Here is an 18,683-nt window from a genome sequence, read left to right as displayed (position 1 = left end):
CGCAGCTCGCAGTACTGCGGGGCACGGTGCCAACAAACCGGCACGCTTAGATGTCGACCGGGCAGCAACACAGGACCAAGCCCTGAACCCCCCTGCCCCTCGCAGCACCCTCAACCATGGGGTCGCGCCTCGTTCCTTACCTCTGCGCTCACCGCCACCGCATCCTGCGCCGGGTCTGCACCGTCACCGGAGGGCGAGGACGGGCACGGCGGCACTCCAGACAGCCGGCATACCAGGCGGGACGAGCCCGCACACCTGCCGGGGCGGGGTGCGACGATCGACGCCGGGGAGGTCCGGGACGCGGCTGGGATCACCCCCGGGGCAGCGGGCACCGGGCACGGGGTGCGGCCTCACACCCGGGCGGACCTCCTGCGGCTCGGGCGGTGCGCCGGGGTCCGCGTGCCGGGGTTGCCGCCCGGGTGCTCCTGCTCCCCCGGGTAGAGCTCGCCCTCCTCCTGCACTCCGCCCCGGGCCTCTCCCTCCTCCTGCCGGCCCCGCCGCACCCACCAGCGGGCGCGGGCCGGGGGGCTCGCCGCGTCCCGCCGCCCCCCGCCGCGCTCCTGCTGCGCCCGCCGGGCCAGGCCCTGCTCCTGCCGGACCTTGGGGCCGTGCTCCTGCACCCCCCGCACCGCGCCCCGCGCCCGCCGCGCCCCGGGGCTGCCGCCCGCCGCCGCCTCCTCCGCGCCCCGCGCCCGCCGCCGCGCCCGCGCCGCCCCCCGCTCCCGGGGCCGCCGCGGCTCCGCGCCCGGCTTGGGGCTGCCGAGGGCGGTGACGGGCCCGGGCCGCTCGCCCCACTCCTGCAGGCTCGTCCGCTCGCCCAGCGGCACCCAGTGCCACCGGCCCGCCCCCCCCGCCGCCCCTCGGTTCCCCGCCGCCGGCCACCAGCTCCTGGCCGCGGGGCAGCGCCCCCAGCCCCGCCTCCTGCACGCCGCGAGTGAAGCCCCCCTGCTCCTGCACCCCCGGGGCCACCCCGCCGCCCTCCGGCACCGCCGGGCTCAAGCCCCCGCCCTCCGGCACCCCCGGCGCCCCGCTCGCCCCCCTGCCCCCGGATGGTGCACGCGGTGCGGGCCCCGCCCCGGCCCCGCACGCTGGGGAAGCCCCCCCGCGCCGCGTCCCCGGAGCTCCGGAGCTCCGGCTCCGCCGCCCCTTCCTCCCCTCCTGCCCCCCCGCCCGCTCCTGCCGCCGCCGCCGGGAGCCCGGACGGCCCCCGACCCGCCCCCGGCCCCGCTCTTAAAGGCGCCGCCCCGCCGCTTTACGTAACGGCGGGGGTGAGGACGGACAGACGGACGAGCGGATGGATGAGCACGGGGGACAGGCAGACTCACCGCGGAGCAGCGCCAGGCCCCGGGACCGATCCGCTGCACCGGGGACGCGGGCTGCCCTGCGCTGCCAAAATCCCTGCTCCCAGGTGAGTTGGAAGGGGCTGTTCCCCGTTCCCTCTGCCCCGGCAGGGCTGGCGCAGCCCGGCCGCAGCAGGGCTCCCACAGCCCCGGCCCGGCCTCTTGGGACACTTTGCACAGTTATCGCAGGAAGAGAGCCCTGCCAGGCGCGGGCAGGAGCTGCGGAAAACGACGTCTTTCCAACAAGTAAATCATCCCCGGGGGAAGAGGAGGGACCAGAGCTATGCCGGGACGGCCCATAAAGTGCGAGCTGGGATCCTGGAGAACCTGCCACTCATTCAAATAATACGACTTATCGGGATGTGGTGTTAGTAAAGCAGAAAGCGAGACCGGCATGAGGGAGGGGGGAGGAGAGGAGAGAGAAACTGAACATATTTAAATGCAGAGCCCCAAACCCGTGCAGTCTCACCTGAGCAGGCCTCTAGGGCTGAGGAGGCAGCTCCTGACCTCCCAGAGCTGCCACGTCTGCCCACGGGACCTCCAGGATGATGAGGGGCAGGGACAAGGCAGGAGCAAGTGCTGGCTTCCTGGGACACAGCCACCCACAGGCCTGTCCAGCCACCTCCTCAACAGCAGAGACCTGCAGGGCCACAGCCAGGGGGAAATCTGACATTTCATCCTTCTCCCATCCTTCACCCGTACATCCCAGGCTTTTCAGAGTCAATGCTGTGACGGAGAGGCAGGAAGTAGGACATGAAAGGAGAGGGAAGTCCGAGGGCTTGCATACAGTTGTGCTCCTCCACCTCATTACCAGAGTCCTTATTCCAGTTGTCTATGGGAAGGCAGGACTCAGCAGCACGGTGAAGTTCAAATTTGCTACTGCACATCAGCTAAGTGGTACTGGAGCTGCTGCATACCAGCCCTGATGGAAAAAGGACAACAGCCTCCCTCCAGCTGCCCAAGCTCACCCATGGCCACAGTGCCACAACAGCATCATGGCTTTGCAAGAAGTCACAAGAGAAGGTGAGTGTTCAAGCTTCAAAATCTTTATTAAAGCAGACAGCAGGTAATCCAGAACTCCATAAAAGAAGCTGAGTGTTCAAGCTTCAAAAACACTTTATTCCAGCAAACAGCAGATAATCCAGAAACAGTTTAGCACCCCACAGCAGTCAGATGCCAGCACTGAGGAAGGCATCCCAACATCCCAGTAGTCACAGCTGTGCTGCCTAGCCAGGAGACAAGCTTTGTCTTTTGTCTCTCTCTGCTGGCTATAAAGCACAAGATTAAGTCTCACATCAAGATGCATGCAAACACCACAGTGAGGACTCCCAGACAGCAGCACTTGGATGCCATCCAGAGAAATGTCACTAGGAAACACTAACACAGACAGGGCTGTAGGAAGTTAAAGAGTTAAGAAAAGTTAAGGAAGAGCAACAAGTTGCACAAGCCTGGGCATCAGGTTTCTAGGGACAGACGAAAATCCAGCCCTCCAAGCTCGTGAGCACTGAGCTCAGTAACTAGGCTGGGGGCCAGTTCCTGCCCACTCCTTGCGGAGCTCCAGCTGAACAGTGTTCTTTCCCTCAAGGATTACTGCTGGGGCTCAGGTCACTTGCTCAGGTTAGGTTTAAATGCCAGATCAAACTGCAGAGTTTGGGTTAAAACTAAGCTGCAGGTTAGGTTTAAATGCCAGATCAAACTGCAAAGTACAGGGCTGGTAACAGCCGCTGGGAACAGGCAGCACAGTTTAGCAGGTGTCACACATCAGCAGTGCTCAGCTTCAGGTCACACACCAGAGCGGCACCATTAGAAAGCTGCCACTGACTTCCTTCCCTCCATGCAACACCCAAGGGAGCAATGTTGGAATTTCCAGTGAGAACTGGAGAGTGCACACAAACCAGCACCCTCCCAGTGCCACAGCAGGCCGGCCTCTCAAAGTGTTACAGGCACCCATCCAGAGCAGTGACCACAGCCCTCCGGACAGCTGTCAGCCCCAAGCCCTACATTCACCTTTAACTCCTCAGGTCTTTGTAACTGATTTGAAGGAAGTTTACTACACCACAGAGCACACAGTCTAACTAGCCTATTTTCCACTAAACACTCAAGCACCGCTCTCCGTGACTGGAGGCAGGAAGCCAGTTTAAGACAGCACAGCTATTTGAAACGGTTCAGCCTATGGAGAAGGGAGAGTAAGGATGTACATAACAGACTGAAGTTTGTATCTGCATCACCACAGGAGAGTGGAAAAATAGGACTGCAGGAAATTAATCCATGTTAGATACTAACCATCAAGCTTCGCAGATGACATTGCGTGATAAGCATAGAACAATTATGGGAAACACTGTCCCCGATAATTACGTACACCCATAGTGCAACATATGGAGGTCACTGCCTCCGATATAACACTGTGGTAGGCAAAAACTACCTTGTTCTTTACACATTATGGGAGACACTGCCCCCGATAATGTCAGTTAGGTTTCATGATACATAAGGTACTGGAAGTTTGCAGGAAGCTGCCATTTAAAAATCGTGCCAATGCCTAATCTGAGTACAGGGAGTTTTTGTGTGTTGCCACAGGTGGAACTAGGGCTACACAGTAAGGCCCTCTGCTGGGACGAGGGCCAGGAAGGAAGCTGTGCTCCCTGTGAGAGCACATAGCATCCAGAAAGGGGAGCAGGAAGAAGTCTGAAGCCCACAGAGGGGCACAGACCCTGCAAGGAAGACAAATTTTCTAGTATTGGAATTTCCACACAGGTTTTCAGCATTTCAAGGATTATTTTGGAGTGCAACCTGGAGACACTACCAGGTTTGCCAGTTTCTTCCAGAGGGGTGTTTTTGCCACATAAAGCTTAATTGCTAGTTTTCCAAAACTTTTTAAGGGGCTTGTTTTGATTCTTTTAAATGCAAAGTTCCAGTATCATGTTTGATTGTAATAGCAGATGCTGCTTTATTCAAAAACGACAGTATAACTGTCATAATTATGGAAGGCACTGCTTCCGATAATTATCTTCTATAAAAAAACACACCATTTATAGTGAACACTGTCACTGATAAATAAATAAAGAAATAAATATCTCAGTGCCAAACAAGAGCCAACCTGCAAAGTGACATCAGTCAAACAGGGTTTGGCCAGCAAGAGACTTGATTTCACACAAGGCCCCTGAGCAGCAAGGTCTGAAGTGCCAGTCTAAAGCCAATTCTCAATGCTGCAGGACTCGCTGAGGTGCCAGCCGAGGGTATCAAGGGGACTTTGGATAATCTTTGGGTCATTTTCTGTGGGTGTTGATATCTGCCTTGGCAGAAGCATGCCTGCAAGATGTCACTGGAACCCTGCTGTGAAGTAAAGGCAGGCTGGGCACTTCAGAGCTTGCTGATAATCCAGCACTTGCGGGCTATTACTACATTGTTTAATTTTTGAACTGCAGCTCTCTGCAGCTTCCTGCCAGAGAAGGGATCCTCATTACAAGTGTTCAGAGGAATCCATTCCCTGTTTTGTCACTAGGTTTAGGTGGCCAACAATTAAAAGCCTGAATAGATGAGGTACCTCCCCACTCAAGGTACCAGTTAAGGAAACACCTGAGCTCTTAGTTTTTAAGTACACTGGAGGCAGGAAGCCCCATAAGCAGCTGTACATGACTGGTTTGGACTGTGGTTAGATGGGAGCCTGGTCAGAAGAGACTTCATGGTAATCTTAGTACTGCTTTAAAACTGCCTCCTGTGAATTTGTCAAGGTGAAATTTGAATTTTATGCTCAACTTTGGTCAAAAACGTTTTGTTGCCAGAGTATCTACGGGAAAAGTAATGCTATGTTAGGGAGTGGGTTTCACTTAGATTTCAGGGGGTTTTGGTTAGGTTTCACAATATATAAGGTACTGGAAGTCTGCAAGAAGCTGCCATTTAAAAATCATGCCAATGCCTAATCTGAGGTACAGGGGGTTTGTGTGTGTTGCTACAGGTGGAACTAGATCTACACAGCAAGGCCCTCTGCTGGGGCTGGGGCCAGGAAGGACACTGCTCCCCATGAGAGCACACAGTTCTCCTGTACCTTAGATGGGTAATCCAGGTGTTTGCTGTGTCTAGATTTCGTTGTCTGTATTCCAGATATCGCCCACTAAAGCATTGGCAGCCCCTTTAATGGTCCAGGTGGCCAGGGCCAGCTGCTCTTTCAGCTCGTTCACATCCACGCTGGTCTTGTCGGCTCCCAGCCGCTCCAGGTTCTCCAGCAGACTCTGCAGGGTGTGGCTGCCTTTGCCGAAGAAGATGTGGCGGAAGGGAGCATCTTTTGGTGACAGGTACGGGGAGAGGAAGTCATATTCCACCTGAGTAGGGGTGCAAATTCAGGGTTATAGTCTCACCTCCCAAATTTTTCTTTCCTTATCTGCCCCAACACAAGCTGCCAGCCTCTGATCCCCACTCAGCCCTTTCCCACAGCAGCTCTGCAAGGGCCAGACCCTTTCTTGTGAGCAAGCCATCATGTTGCCACTAAGCAAGTGGAACAGACGCCAGTCTGCATAGTGGCCCCTTAGGGAAAGGCCCATCCCAGCCAGCACTCTCTTCCTTTGTGAAGGAAGAAAAACCAGTTGAAGATACCCACCTTCATCATCCTGTCATTCAGGGCTCTGCGGACAATCCTGTTTTCCCTGTCACTGTTTGAGATGTCTCTTCTCAGTGTATCTACAGCTCGCTGGAAGTCTCCACGGGCAAAATACAGCCAGTTCAAGGTCAGCCCCAGCGCCTGCAAGGGAGGAGCTGTTAGCAAACCTGATTTTCTTCTTTTGCTGCTCTCTTAGCAAAAGAAAGTGGTGTGTTTTTTGGGTTTTTTTTTGGCAGTTTAGCCAAGTAGCAGAACAAGTTCCTGGCAGGCCCTTCTGAGGTCACTCCCTACCCACAGTTTCTTGTTGATTTTCACCAGAGGTTTAAATGAGATTCAAAGCTGCACTATACTGTGAATGATAACCAGAGAAGAAACTGTTCCATATCCTCAAGAGCTCACAACATCCAGATCAGCTAAATCTGTCTGCCACAGCTACTCTGCCTGCACTGCTCCATAAGGAACATCAATTCTGGTCTTACTTTGCTACCCTTTTATGTCTGAAGGGGAAAGGTGTCCATCCTGCTGTATCCACTGGCACGGGGCCTTATTAGCACATGGCCCCATCATCATCAGGGATTTAGTGAAATCAGAGTCCTTCTAACCTTCACATTGGGTTCGAAGTGCCAGATCTTCTCCTGGAATGAGAGCAATTCATCACTGTATCTATCCAAGTCCAGGAAGAGCTCATGGTCATGGGTCAGCCTGAGAGCTATTTGTCCTGCAACTTCTGCAGCAGCATGCATGAGAAGATACAACACGTCAGTCTTCTCTTTCAGGTTAGCCAAAGTGTCCTCAGTAGTGCCCAAAAAGGAATATTCATCATCTTCCTGCAGGAAAGAAGGTATTGAAGTTAGCAAAGAATGCTTTTTCAGTTAGACTTTTTTCCCCCGCCACAGGTTACTCGTTACCTCCACCACATCCCATCTCCCCGTGCTGCTAAGGAGCAAAGACTGAAGTGCCAAAACTCCAAAGCACTGGGAAGGGAATGGAGCTCTTGTAGGTCATCTGACAGCTTCCAGTGACCAGCAGGATGTTCTGCTTGCTACCTAGACCTGAAGACATACAGACCTTTATTCCCTCAGAATTCCCAAAATTCCTCACTGCAGAAGTGCAGGTGGGCAAACCTGACCACCCAGTCTGGTATGTGCTTGCAGCACCCCTCAACCCTTCCTGTCAGGATAACTCAAGTATTTTTGTGAAACAAGTCTGACACTAACAAACCTCAAGCATTCCTAAGAGAGGGAGCCGCTATCACCAAGGCTCCCAGCTGCACACCTGCAGTAACATGGCAGGCTGTTGGGCTGGTGTTACCCCCAGGCTGTGGCAGCAGACCAGAACAGTTTGAGCTAAGTACTTGCTCTGGGCAATGATACTGCTTTCACAATGCCCTCTGCTTGCTGACCAGCAGGCTATAAAACAGTCTTTCACTGATGCAGCAACAGCTTAACATCTTTCTGTTGCTTTTAGCTTCCGATTCATTGACATCTGAGCCTCTAGAAAAGAAAGTGACCCCTCTCCCCAAAAACCTGCAAGTATTCAGTACTTTAGAACAGAGACTGTAGGCCAGCCTTGGAGCAGCCTTGACAGCAAGTACTGCCGCAGCTACCAGGTCCAGAGGCTGCACCTCCTCCCTCTGAAAGGCTCTTGCAAGGAACATTGAGCTCGGATAGCAGCTTTTGCTCTGCCATCCTGGAGAGCAGATGTCCTTACAGCACTCTGCATGGAATGAGCACACCACATGCATTACTTACATCGTAGAAACCAAAGGAAACCACCGGGATTCCTGAGTAGGCCAGAAAAGGGAACGCTGCATTATCCAGATCAAGGGGAACACTGCAGAAGATAAGCACTGAGTTACCAACTGGTTTGGGCACCCAGGAGAAAAGCTACAAGCTCTACAATTGAAGCTCTGAGCCAACAGAACTCTAGACAAGACTGAAGGAGTCCTAATGAAATCCCTGGTCCTACTTGTCCATTCCCTGCCACTGGACTTGTTACAAGGCTGTTCCTGTCCTGCAGGAAGGTGTCAGGGCACTCTCAGCCAGCTTGGGGCAGCACAGTCAGTCCTGTACTGTTCACGCTTGCCTGACCCCATGTCAGAAGGTAGAGCCCATCACAGACAGCAGGATGGCACTCCAGCAAAAACCCTATTGTTTGCTCCTTTATGGAGACCTGCTTTCCCAAAGAGATGGATAACAATACTTACACTCTCTTTATCCAGTCAGAGCCAACTCTCCTGTCCAGGTATTCTGAACTCTTTATGGGGTCCTTTACCTGCACAGAGATGACAGTCACTGCACTTGTTCTGACCTCTGCTTGGGCTTCCAGGGCCATCCTGGAGCTTACACATGCCACTGCTGTGCACATGCCAGAGTCAGGTGTGCTCTCCTGACCTTTCTCCACACTGGCACATCTGCCACTGAACTGTGGCATTGGCTGATTTTAGATTCTGCATGAGTGAACTGTAATTCCCAGAGCCCAGCTGATTTCAGACAGGGCCTTTCAGAATATCCCAGGTTTTTGTCCTAAATGGGTCCTTCTCCTCAGAAGGAGGCAAGGGGGGTAAAGTGACCCAGCACAGCTCTGTCTGCCTTCAGTTCCTCCTTAAAACCACAGTCGCCTTGATCAGACCAAGGCCCTTCAACTCACCCTCTTCACAGTTGCCTCCAGCAATGAGTACAGCAACGGGCTAGCAGAAATCTTCACTTGTCTGGAGCCTGCAGAAAATGAAAGGGTATTTGACATACCGAAACAATTAACCACTACTGCTAGAGCTGCCCACCCCTGATCTACAGCTACAGTTGCCAAAGAACCTTCAACAGACACAGGACTACTGGGATTTAGCAGAGCTGACTCCTCATGGCTTAGGTATCAGCCTCCCAGCTTCAATGACAGCAGGAGAGTAAATGGAGTCATGCCAGTCTTGAGCCAAACACCCACCAGCCACCTCTGGCACAGCTCCCATTCCTAGAGGTTAAGGGATGTCTGTTCAAGCTGTTCTAGTCCCACCCAATTTCAAGAAACTCAAAGAGTAGCAGGTTACCCAAGACTGCAGTATCCAAGTTGATGTAAGTGAAGGCTTTGGCATGCAGTGTGGTGGAGTACCCCTAGAACAAAACAAGTGTTTTAATAATGAGCAGTAGCAGTCCAACACCAGGATGTTTAATGCACAGGAACAACTGCACAGCCATCCTGCAGAACTCTAATATTAAACAACCAGTACCTCCAGCCACTCGGTAGCCCCCACAGCTCCGTACTCTCCTGCACTCCAGCTAGCAAAGATAATGCTGCGCCGTGGTCTGTAGTCATCTGTGAAGAGAGAGACACTGAGATGTCTGCCCTTCCCCCATGGAGATGCAGATCAGCACTGCGGGCCTGGGATGATGAATTGCCCGCTCCTCAGACAGCGCTGCTGCAGAGAAATGTGCACGTTGCACTCTACCCTGCCCCCACATGCTGCAGAGCTGTGCAGGAGAACAATGCTGTCTGCATTTCCACTCTGTTTTGTTTAGCTGCCGGAGCCCAAAATTAACCCTGGAGACAAGTGTTCTCACACTAATGCCACCATGCAGTCCCCACTGCTCCAGACACTTCAGAATTCTCCAACTTCGAGCCTGGCTGTCCAACAGACAGCTCAAGTTTAAGGTTTGCACCCTGTGTTATCCAAGGACACTCTTGCATTTGAGGCATACCAGATACAGGCAGGCAGTCCCTTGGAAATGAATGCTCACTGCAGACAAGCTGTATTGGACAAGTAACAGCTTCTCAGGAAGCTTTGTCAGATTCCCTACACCTTCTAAAGGACTGCTTTGTAACTGGGCTCTCCAGTGTTAGCACACAGAGAGCTAGACCTGCATCACCCCCCACCCTCGTGCTTTGGTTCACACATATTTACCATTTTTCACCATGTCCGAGATCACACGGGCAAGTTCCAACAAGATGGCAGTGCCAACACCAGCCTTGGCTGCTCCTGGCCCCCAGGAGTCTCTCTGGGCTCCGAGCACAACGTACCGATCTGTAAAGGAGACAAGAGCAACACTGAGCTGCAAGCCTCAGATTGCAAATACCATTTATGAGAAGAGCAGTTTTCAGCTTCTGTACTAGGAAGAGAGTCTGCAGTCTGATCCCTGAATCTGGCACACCGAGTGCTTTCATTTAGCCTTTCCCTGGCAGCACGGTTCAGATTTCTCTTTGATCCTCAGGGGAAGGCCTTGGTTCTGCTGAGAAAGAACTGGCGTCTGTCTGGGAGCAGCTGTCACATTCCAGTGACCACAGAAGAGGAAGGGTTCCTCTCAAGGCTGAGCCACAATGCAGCTGCTATTACCTGGTTCTTCAAATCCTTTGATAACACCAAAGATGTTCAGAATCTTCCTATCCACCATAACGTTGTTCACTGTCAGTTTCACTGTCATCTTGCTGCTGCTGCTCACTGTCACCTTACATCCCATGATACCAGATGTCCACTCTGGAAGGCATTTTTCTCCATCCATTTTTCTGAGAGAGAAAGGAAGAGCCTTTGAACTCATTATCCAGCTCTGACCTCGTTTAGCTATTGTGTGAAAAATGCACACCTGCAACTGCAGGTGCAGGGCCTGCCTAGGAGTGAGTTTGCAGTTCTGTACCACTAATTATGCAGGGAGGGGTAGAATGCAGAGGTTAAGAGGAATCCAACACTAGATTAACAGATCCATTAACTAGATCCAACACAAGACATGAGACATGGACACAAGTGACTCTTCTCCAGCCAGCTCCAGAACATGCTCCCTGCCACACACAGCAGAGAGCAGCAGAGAGCTCTCTGTCTCACAGCATCTCACACCATCCTCACTCCTGCAAGAGGCCACAGCACCTCAGCCTACAAGACAGGAGAAACACTTACCCAAACAGTCTGGCTGCTGCTTCTCTAGAGATAGTTTGGACAGGAATGTCAGGTAGTCCAGAAGATTCCACTGGTGGGAACTGTGTGTGGTTGAAAGAAGGGAAGCCTGGGGTGAAAGGGTCTCCAGTTCCAAGGTGGGCCTGTGAAAAGCAAGAGGAGTCCTCAAGTCTCACCAGAGTCCAATAGTTTGCATCTACACAAGGGCACTGCTGAGCCAGAGGCCTGCAGGACTGCCCCAGGCTGCAGCCAACAGCCAGAGAGGTTCTCAAGAACGGGAGAACCAGTTACATACTCACATGTCCAAAGGGGACACATGCATCTGCCTTCTTGTTATTTGAGGAGCTCAGGTACATCAGGGCACCAACGGCTCCTTCCTTTCTGGCATTTGCAACCTGCAGCAAAGAGAAACATTAACTGTACATCTGCACTCCAGGCAAGAATACGGAGTAATGCTGTAAAGGGTTGTGCTTCTCAGTGCCCAACTCCACAACAGATTTTAACAGCTACCTGACAGATACACAAGGCAGCTAAATCCTAGCAGCTGAGCCCTACTCCAGGTAAACTGTGTCTAACATTTTTTTGAGCAGTTAGGACACACTGTAGTGTCTCAGTCTGTGATTTTTTCAGCTCATACTTGCTCCTTGGAGCAGCTTAAAATTTAATACTATTTAATTTTGATTATGCTCCATCTGTCTTGTCAAGATAAGGTTAGTCTCAAGATGAGTAACCACTGGAGGCTCATCTTCACATGGAAAATGGAGGCAGCGTGGGCCAGCCAGGTCCCTATTTAACACATCTACAACCCAGCTCTGGTATGCCTCTGCTACAAACAATCTTGTAAGGCTAGACACCAGTTTGAAAGTGGGAATGGGATTGAAATACCAGTGACCACATGTTTTGGAAGCACTTTCCAGCACTGCCTATGTCAGATGCCTGTAGACAGGCTGAGTGCAACTGCAAAGGGTCCTGTGCCCCAGCCCCCCTAGGAGCACCCATCCGAGGACAGCTCTGGGTCAGATATGGAACAGGCTTGCATAGAGAAACACTTGGATCCTTCAGGCTGCTTGGCTGTTTGGTTCTGTTCTCTACAGAGGGAACTCTACAGCAACATGCAAGGCCACCAGCTAGACACATGGTGCCAGCACTGCCACGTGGTCCAAGGGAACAGTCAGCAAGGGTCCAAGTGACACTGCAGCTGAGCTTTGAAAGTATCTGGCTACAGCAGCAAGAGGTGTCCTGGAGGCAAGGCTGTCCTGCTTCTAGCAGTCTTAGGGCTGTATCTAGTGATATTAGCCAGCTCTGCTCCCAGGCTGCCTCCCAGCCCCACCATTCCAGAGGCCTGGTTGTTCCAGCACACCGCCTGAGGCCAAGAAGAATGGCACCATGAACAGTAGCAAGCTCTGCTCAGCCTCAGTGTCCAGACCTGCACGTGGAGCCTTAGTGCAAACAAGCAAGACCAGGCTTGCAGAACAATCCTACATACGTGAGTTCTGCAGACCTGAAGAAAAACATACCTCTGTGCCTCAAAGAGTAGGAAGCATAGCTTCCCATTGCCAAGTCTAGCCAGGCTTTGGGGCAGACACTGCCTACCTTCTCAGCAAGGGTTATTTTTCCAGCTCTGAAGATGATTATAGATCCATTCATTGGAACGTGCATATTTCGTATAGTCTGAAAATCCTCTTTCCGTCCATAGTTCACATAGATGGGTTTGCCCTACAATAGAAACACTGGTTATGAGTGCAGCAGTCTTAAGTCAGTAAGATACCTTAAACAGCCTAGAGTCACTGTAACAGTGACTCCTGTTAACAGTAGGGAGCTGAAGCTCAGCAAGGTAAACTGATCCAGTGCAAGATGCCTGTTGAAGCAGCACTTCTGCCAAGGTTCCTGTATGGATTCCAGCAGGGAAGTTTAAAGTTACTCCTGCATCTTGCTCCAGTAAGAATACTGTGTGGGCCCGTTCCTCTCCCCACTCTGACCACCCCACCCAGGTCTCTTAATTGGGGAAGGCTTTATACACTCCATATCGCAAAGGGACTTATTTTTTTTTATGTTCAGACACATTTCCAGGATCCTCCTGGAGTCACTTACAGTAACTGTACCACTCTTGCTGTATGCCACATATGCATCAGGACTCTCCAGCTCTTCTTCAACATCTCCTATAATGAACACTTGGTTCTTGCTACTGTTAAACATAGAGAGAACAGCATTATACTTTTTCAAACAGGAATTTAACTAGCTCAGTGTTCTGAGTCAGTATTGACTGTATTCAGGCTGTGCTCTAACAATTCTGATCAAGTCAATGGAGCCTGAAACAGGCAGATTCATCCCAGTACTTCCATGCAAAAATCTCTGGAGTTGGTCAGAGACATTAATGAAGGCTGGTTTCTAGGACAAGCAGCAGAAAGAATCTCTGCCTCCTAAGAGAGGCTAAGCAAACTCATTTCCCCTGACAAAAAGGAACAAGTAAGACACGAAGGTGTGAGCTGGATGACAACACAATGCCTGTTGACACCCTCCTGAGCTACTGGAGGAGCCACTGCCAGGTGTGCAGCCCTGTCTGGGTGACAAGACAGAGTTACTTGTGATAGCAGTTTAAGACACAGGGAATCTGCCTTTCAGCTGAATTTTCACTCAAGTTTGTTTTCTCTCCACTTATTAAGCATACTTGGAAGAAATAGCTGCCCCAGAAAACATCCAGAGGGCCCCTACCAGACCCTCTGGATTTAGAAAGCCTGAGAAGAGGCGGGAACAGTTATTGCTTGGCTAGATTGAGGTTGACTTTGGAGAGTGGTAACTGCCTCACAATCTTCGCATCATTTTAAGCAGATATTACACGTTTGCTCAAGACTACAGGCATCCATGCTATATGGAGGAGATGTGCATTCCCTCATTAACGTACCTGCCTTTATCCTGCAGCCTGACATAGTGCTCATCGTTCCACACGTCATCCAAGCGGAAGCTGGTGAACTGGTCATGAACATAGCTGGCAGTGTCCACATCTTCAGTCTTGCCAGCTTCAAAAGAACTCTTACCTTCTCTTTGCCTGTAGGTGACAGGTATACATATAGCTTAGGCTACCAGCACCAGGTTGCACTGCACCCTGCAAAGCCATTTAAGCCTGAGTTAAAACATGCCACCCTACATCGCCTGTAAGGCCCTTATTCTCCAAATGAGCTCAAGTTCTGCTCACAGACTGTGCCTCTCTCAAAGCTCTAGATAAACTTTCTGGAACTGTTACCTCAGGTTGCTCTCAAGACGTGTAACTGACAGTTTATCTGAAAACATCTTTCTGAGGTCAGGCCAGTATAAGATACGTGGTCCAGGAACCTCTTCTTCCTCTGTTCCATCATCAGAGAAGTAAGATGCCGTAGGAGTCATCTCGCAGTTGCCACTTCCATCCAGACACCTGTTAACTCTCTGCATTCGTCCACGATAACTCAAGTAGCCGATCAGAAACCCTGTGGACAGAACAGGTATTTCTTTGTGCTGCAGAAAGATGACTGAACCCCACCACACAGCTTCAGACTTAAGATGCATCTCTGCTCTCACCATTTTTGATGAGCTGGCTTACCCAAGGACAGGCAGAAATATGCAGCCTGACATTTTGCCTGAGCTGGCATGTTTTAAGGGGCACTGTAAATCTGATCTTGCACTTGGCAGAGTCCCTTCAATACCACTTGGGAAGGAGAATGCTCACTTTAGGCCAATGGCATTGTTAAAACCTTAACAGACAAGTACCAAAGGCTTTACTCATCTGTTGACGCACATCTCTACAGAAGTGTTAGGAGTTAATGGAGGGAAAACCAAAACTTTGACATGGACCAGTTTTTCCTTTAGCTGAGTCACAGTTACACTGTCTAACTCCACAGTTCTTTGTGCCAATGATGTACCATAAGTCTGAGCTTGACATACTTAGTGACAAGAGGCTGTGGCCTGGATCCCAGTTGTTGAATTATCTCCCAAAACAATACAGATTCAAATTTAACAACCTCGCGTCACATTCAATACTGGAGTCCACTTCATGCAGTTGCCTCCCACCCTTCCTTACCAATCAAAAGGAGGAGGACAGCTGCTATGATTATGAAGCAGAGGTTCTTGCCATTCCTCCGTGGAGGAGCCATGCTGGCATGCAGGTGCTCTGGTCTCCCAATTTCCCCTCCTTCCTCCTCATCAGCAGCCAGCTTCATCTCCACGTGGCTGTTGTCTCCATCCATTTGCCGGGCAATGCTGAAGCGTGTGTATGACGTTGGCTCCCCACCAAACTGTGTGGAAAGGCAGTCAGTCACTCGATGGAAGAGTTGGCTATGCCAGCCTACAGTCCTTGCAGCCAGCTGCACCTGTGCTCCAACCCAAACACTGCTGGTCCATCTGCAGCTGCTCCAGTGCAGCAAGCGTTTGGTCTGTCAGTGAGTCAAGCTGGAGGCTTTAAACACAGTTACGACTCAGACCCACTCAGGGTCTCCAGAGTCTATTTAGGTTTCATTTACCCTGCACAAATTTGGAGCCACACTGATCTGAGTCTAGCCTGGAGTCTGTTACAGATATGATGGATCAAACGGCATCAGCATTTTCCACGTGACCCCATGGCTGAGGCTGATTCAAGCAGAAACTCCTGCTCTTAATCAGCAGAGCACAGATCGGGCTTGAATATGTACAATTTACACTCTGATGAAGACAGAGGAAAGGGAAAACAACCGTCCGTGGCTGTGCCTTTGAGCTACATCCACTTTGATGTAAATACGCTCATCCAGCACCTGGATAATTTTGTATTAAACTGCCTTAAGGCTACCCTTAAATGACACTATTACACATATGGTAGTATTACAAAGCAGCCAGGTTGAAGAGAGTTGACCCATGGGCATTATGCTACCTCAGCTAACATGAAAGCTGAGGCTACACCTCTTGTACCCACCAACAACTGGCACTGTTTGACGGGTTTTTACCAGTGCCCAAGCAGAGCTTCCAGTCTGGAGCCCACTTTTCTAAACAGATGCAAAGCACAACCCAGCCCCCCACAGAACAGCAGTCCGTGCACAAGGCAGCTGCTCAGATTAACTCAATTCCAGGCATAGCCAGGCACTGGCTGAACAATTCAGCTTCCATTAGAGACGCTGAGATTGCCTGCAGCCGTGGTTGTGCTGGGGAGTAGAGTGAGACTGGCCAAAAGGCCAAAGGAATAGCTATGGAAGCAGCACTCTCCTCTGTACTGGAGAAGCAGCTGGTACCAAGCACCCAAACCCTGTTACAACTTCAACAGCTCATCCACAGTTCTCAGCTCACTCTCAAACTACATGTCAGAGCTAGCTAGAAAACAATGTCATTTCAGACCTGCAGTTTCACTCTGACCCACAGTACTCACAATGAAGTGGCTGCCTCATATTTCGGAAAGGGCAACACTGCAGTCTGTTCTAACACTCTCCCTGCTCAGCTGCTCCACAGCTTGGCTTCCCTCACACTTGAGGCATGTCCTAACAGAGGACATGCCCCAACCCCACATATCCTCCATTCTTGTTCAGAGACCAAACCACCACACTTGCAGTCCTAGCCTCAGGTCATTTCACAATCCAAACTCTCTAGGACTGGCAGGCTTGGTTGAACAAGTTCAGAAGTACCTCCTCCTGCACCTTTGTTTCAAGCACAGGTTGCTTTCAAAAGCTGGACTTGTGGCTAAATTCCCACTCCCCAAATAACAATAGAACACATGTTGATTGTCCCAGTAGGCATTTGAACAGCTTCCTCAGCAGCACTTCCTTCTACAACTTTGTTCAAGGCCCAGCCCCCCTTTCTTACCAGCTCTCAGAGATCCAAAACATGATAGCAGTTAGTGACAACTCCACCAGCACTGAACTGCTTGAGATACCTCCTTATCATGGTCAGCTACTTCCAGTGACATTTGGAAGCAGCACACAGCAGCACCGCACGCTGCTTTGGATTCATCATCTTCTCCAATACTGATAAATAATGATATTTTTTTGAATAAATATAGCTCACAACTCATCAAATATCTTTCATACTGTTCCATCAGCACAGCCACCTGTAGCACAGGATAGCTATACTCAATTCTACAGTCCATGTGTGTTCAAATAGATAACAAACTACATGAAAAAATATAAAAAGAATATGATACAATCTCATACACAGATGCTATTGAACCTTTCTTCTGCAGTATCTCCAGCCCACCAAGAGACCATCAGCATTGAGGTACTGTGTCTTACCAAGTTAGAGATTGCTGCTCTGGCATGATCCATTGCCTTCTGGACAAATGCAAACCAACTTCACCAAAGCCCTAGAAGTTCAGAACATAACAAGTCAGGTTAGGCTGTTCCTCTGCCACTACATCACCTGAGGTCAGTTACTGCCACTGGTGCACTGCTTGCCCATGGATTTTCTGTGCACACTTCTACGTAAGTCACTGCATTAGTGAACCTATACAAACCTTGAATGCAACCTAAAAGTCTCCATGGCAATTATAAACTCCAATGAACACATCAACTCTTTCTGCTGAAATTTGGGCATAGTGACAGGTGTATAAAGGAATATAGTTTCCAATGGCTAAGTTCAGCTAAGGGTCTTATTAATGGTGGGGACATCTCCATTCAGGGAGTGCTGGCAAGAGGCATTTACTCAACTGTGACAATGGACTCTAGATATCTAAGGTTCCTGGGGTCTGTCTCAATGACAGGAAGAGTCCAGCTGGAAGGGAGAAGTGGCACAAGGCCATAAGGCAAAGCAGCACGAACTCCAACCTTGACAAAACACTTTTAATACGAACATACCTCCTAGAAGGCTATGTTATCTACAACTTTGTGAAAGCAATTTCTGTTTTGAAAAGTCTCTGGAAACCGCTAAGAGCCTCTCTCCAAAATCACTCCAGCAACTTTTAAAATTCAAAGTTCTCTATAAACAGCAAACATATCTAAAACATATCAGTAAATTGTAACCGATTTACTTCTCCATTTCTTCTTGAAAAAGGTTTGCAATTTAGTGAGTGACTAGATGGGCGTTAAGGTTGGGAGCAAGCAACCTGAGTATGCCCTCAAGCAGGGCTTCTAAGAAGTGACTCTGGTCTTCAGGTGCACGTGGATTAGCTCTACACCTGGGAGCTCTGCAAGGTTTTATTTGGAGATCAAAGGTTAATAGTGGCCGTTGCTTATTTCACCTTTTATTTAGGGCAAGAACACATGGAGATGAAACCCCGACAGATCTGAGAAGCCTTTCCCAAGTGACAACCTGAGGCCGCAGGCTCACACCAGGGCACGGGTGGACTGAGCACGTGGGAGGGTCTGCTAAAAGGAAAGCCAGGAAGAAGAAGGGAAGGAAGCACAAAGGGTCTGCGGGCATCGCACCTGGTAGGGATGCTGGCCGGGTGCGCGATGCCTCCCCGAGCCCCTCCAGCCAAGCCCCAATCTTTCAGAAATAAGGCAAAAAGAAGAAAAGAGAGCAGAGCGAGCACGTTTGAGCAGCCGCCCCACGGGGCTGGGCGGCCGCGCTATCGCCCACAAGGCCCAGCTGCGGACAGCCTGATAAGCGGCGCGGGCGATACGCCGCCGGCCCCGGGCACGTCCGCCCCGTGCCGGCCGCGGGAGACGCGCGGGGCCGCGGCGGGGCCGCGCTTCCCATCCAAGGTCATTGCCGCATGCGGAGCGGCCGCGTGTGCCGCCAGGGCCCCGGCGCCTGCCGCCGCTCCCCGCGCCGCCGCCGCGCCTCCCGCGCCGCCTCCCTCCGTCCTCGCCTCCCTCCCGCCCGTCCCTCCCCGCTCCCGGCCTTCCGCGCCCGCCCGTGCCGCGGCCCTGCGCCCGCTCACCCGCAGCCGCTGCGCACCCGCGCCGGGCTCCACTGCGGCGCCCGTAGCTATTAGTGGTCCAATACAACT

The 18,683-nt window shown here is 51.4% G+C and overlaps 2 protein-coding genes across 6 annotated transcripts in view; both read right to left on the bottom strand.

Moving 5' to 3' along the window:
- Positions 1-5,398, bottom strand: part of TNK2 (tyrosine kinase non receptor 2) — a 25,624-nt gene extending 20,226 nt beyond the window's left edge. Inside the window, exon 1 of one of the 2 annotated variants that reach the window (XM_066193382.1) lies at positions 5,383-5,398. The gene's annotated coding sequence lies outside the window, so the exon portion shown is untranslated. Of the gene's footprint in view, positions 1-140; positions 629-5,382 lie in introns of those variants that run through there. The other variant, XM_066193381.1, reaches the window with a different exon arrangement.
- Positions 2,371-18,683, bottom strand: TFRC (transferrin receptor). 4 transcript variants are annotated; one of them, XM_066193383.1, is made up of 19 exons: positions 18,615-18,683; positions 17,026-17,096; positions 14,859-15,072; positions 14,049-14,268; positions 13,710-13,853; positions 12,899-12,992; positions 12,401-12,523; positions 11,107-11,202; positions 10,811-10,950; positions 10,256-10,425; positions 9,827-9,946; positions 9,155-9,240; positions 8,975-9,038; positions 8,581-8,648; positions 8,138-8,205; positions 7,683-7,764; positions 6,534-6,758; positions 5,932-6,072; positions 2,371-5,656 (listed from the first exon to the last, which is right to left on the bottom strand). In XM_066193383.1, the coding sequence occupies exons 2-19, from the start codon at positions 17,056-17,058 to the stop codon at positions 5,414-5,416; spliced, it is 2,331 nt and encodes a 776-aa protein (XP_066049480.1). In that variant the 5' UTR covers positions 17,059-17,096; positions 18,615-18,683; the 3' UTR covers positions 2,371-5,413. The 4 variants fall into 4 exon arrangements, with proteins under 4 accessions (XP_066049480.1, XP_066049482.1, XP_066049481.1 ...); XM_066193385.1 differs by lacking the exon at positions 18,615-18,683 and adding an exon at positions 18,157-18,218; XM_066193384.1 differs by lacking the exon at positions 18,615-18,683 and adding an exon at positions 17,970-18,072.

The sequence above is a fragment of the Chamaea fasciata genome, unplaced genomic scaffold (assembly GCF_029207755.1).
Source record: "Chamaea fasciata isolate MVZ Bird 193981 ecotype frontalis unplaced genomic scaffold, bChaFas1.0.hap1 SCAF_11, whole genome shotgun sequence".
Taxonomy (NCBI): Eukaryota; Metazoa; Chordata; class Aves; order Passeriformes; family Sylviidae; genus Chamaea; species Chamaea fasciata.
Note: the sequence above shows the minus strand (reverse complement) of the source record. Positions and strands in the feature narration are given on the sequence as shown.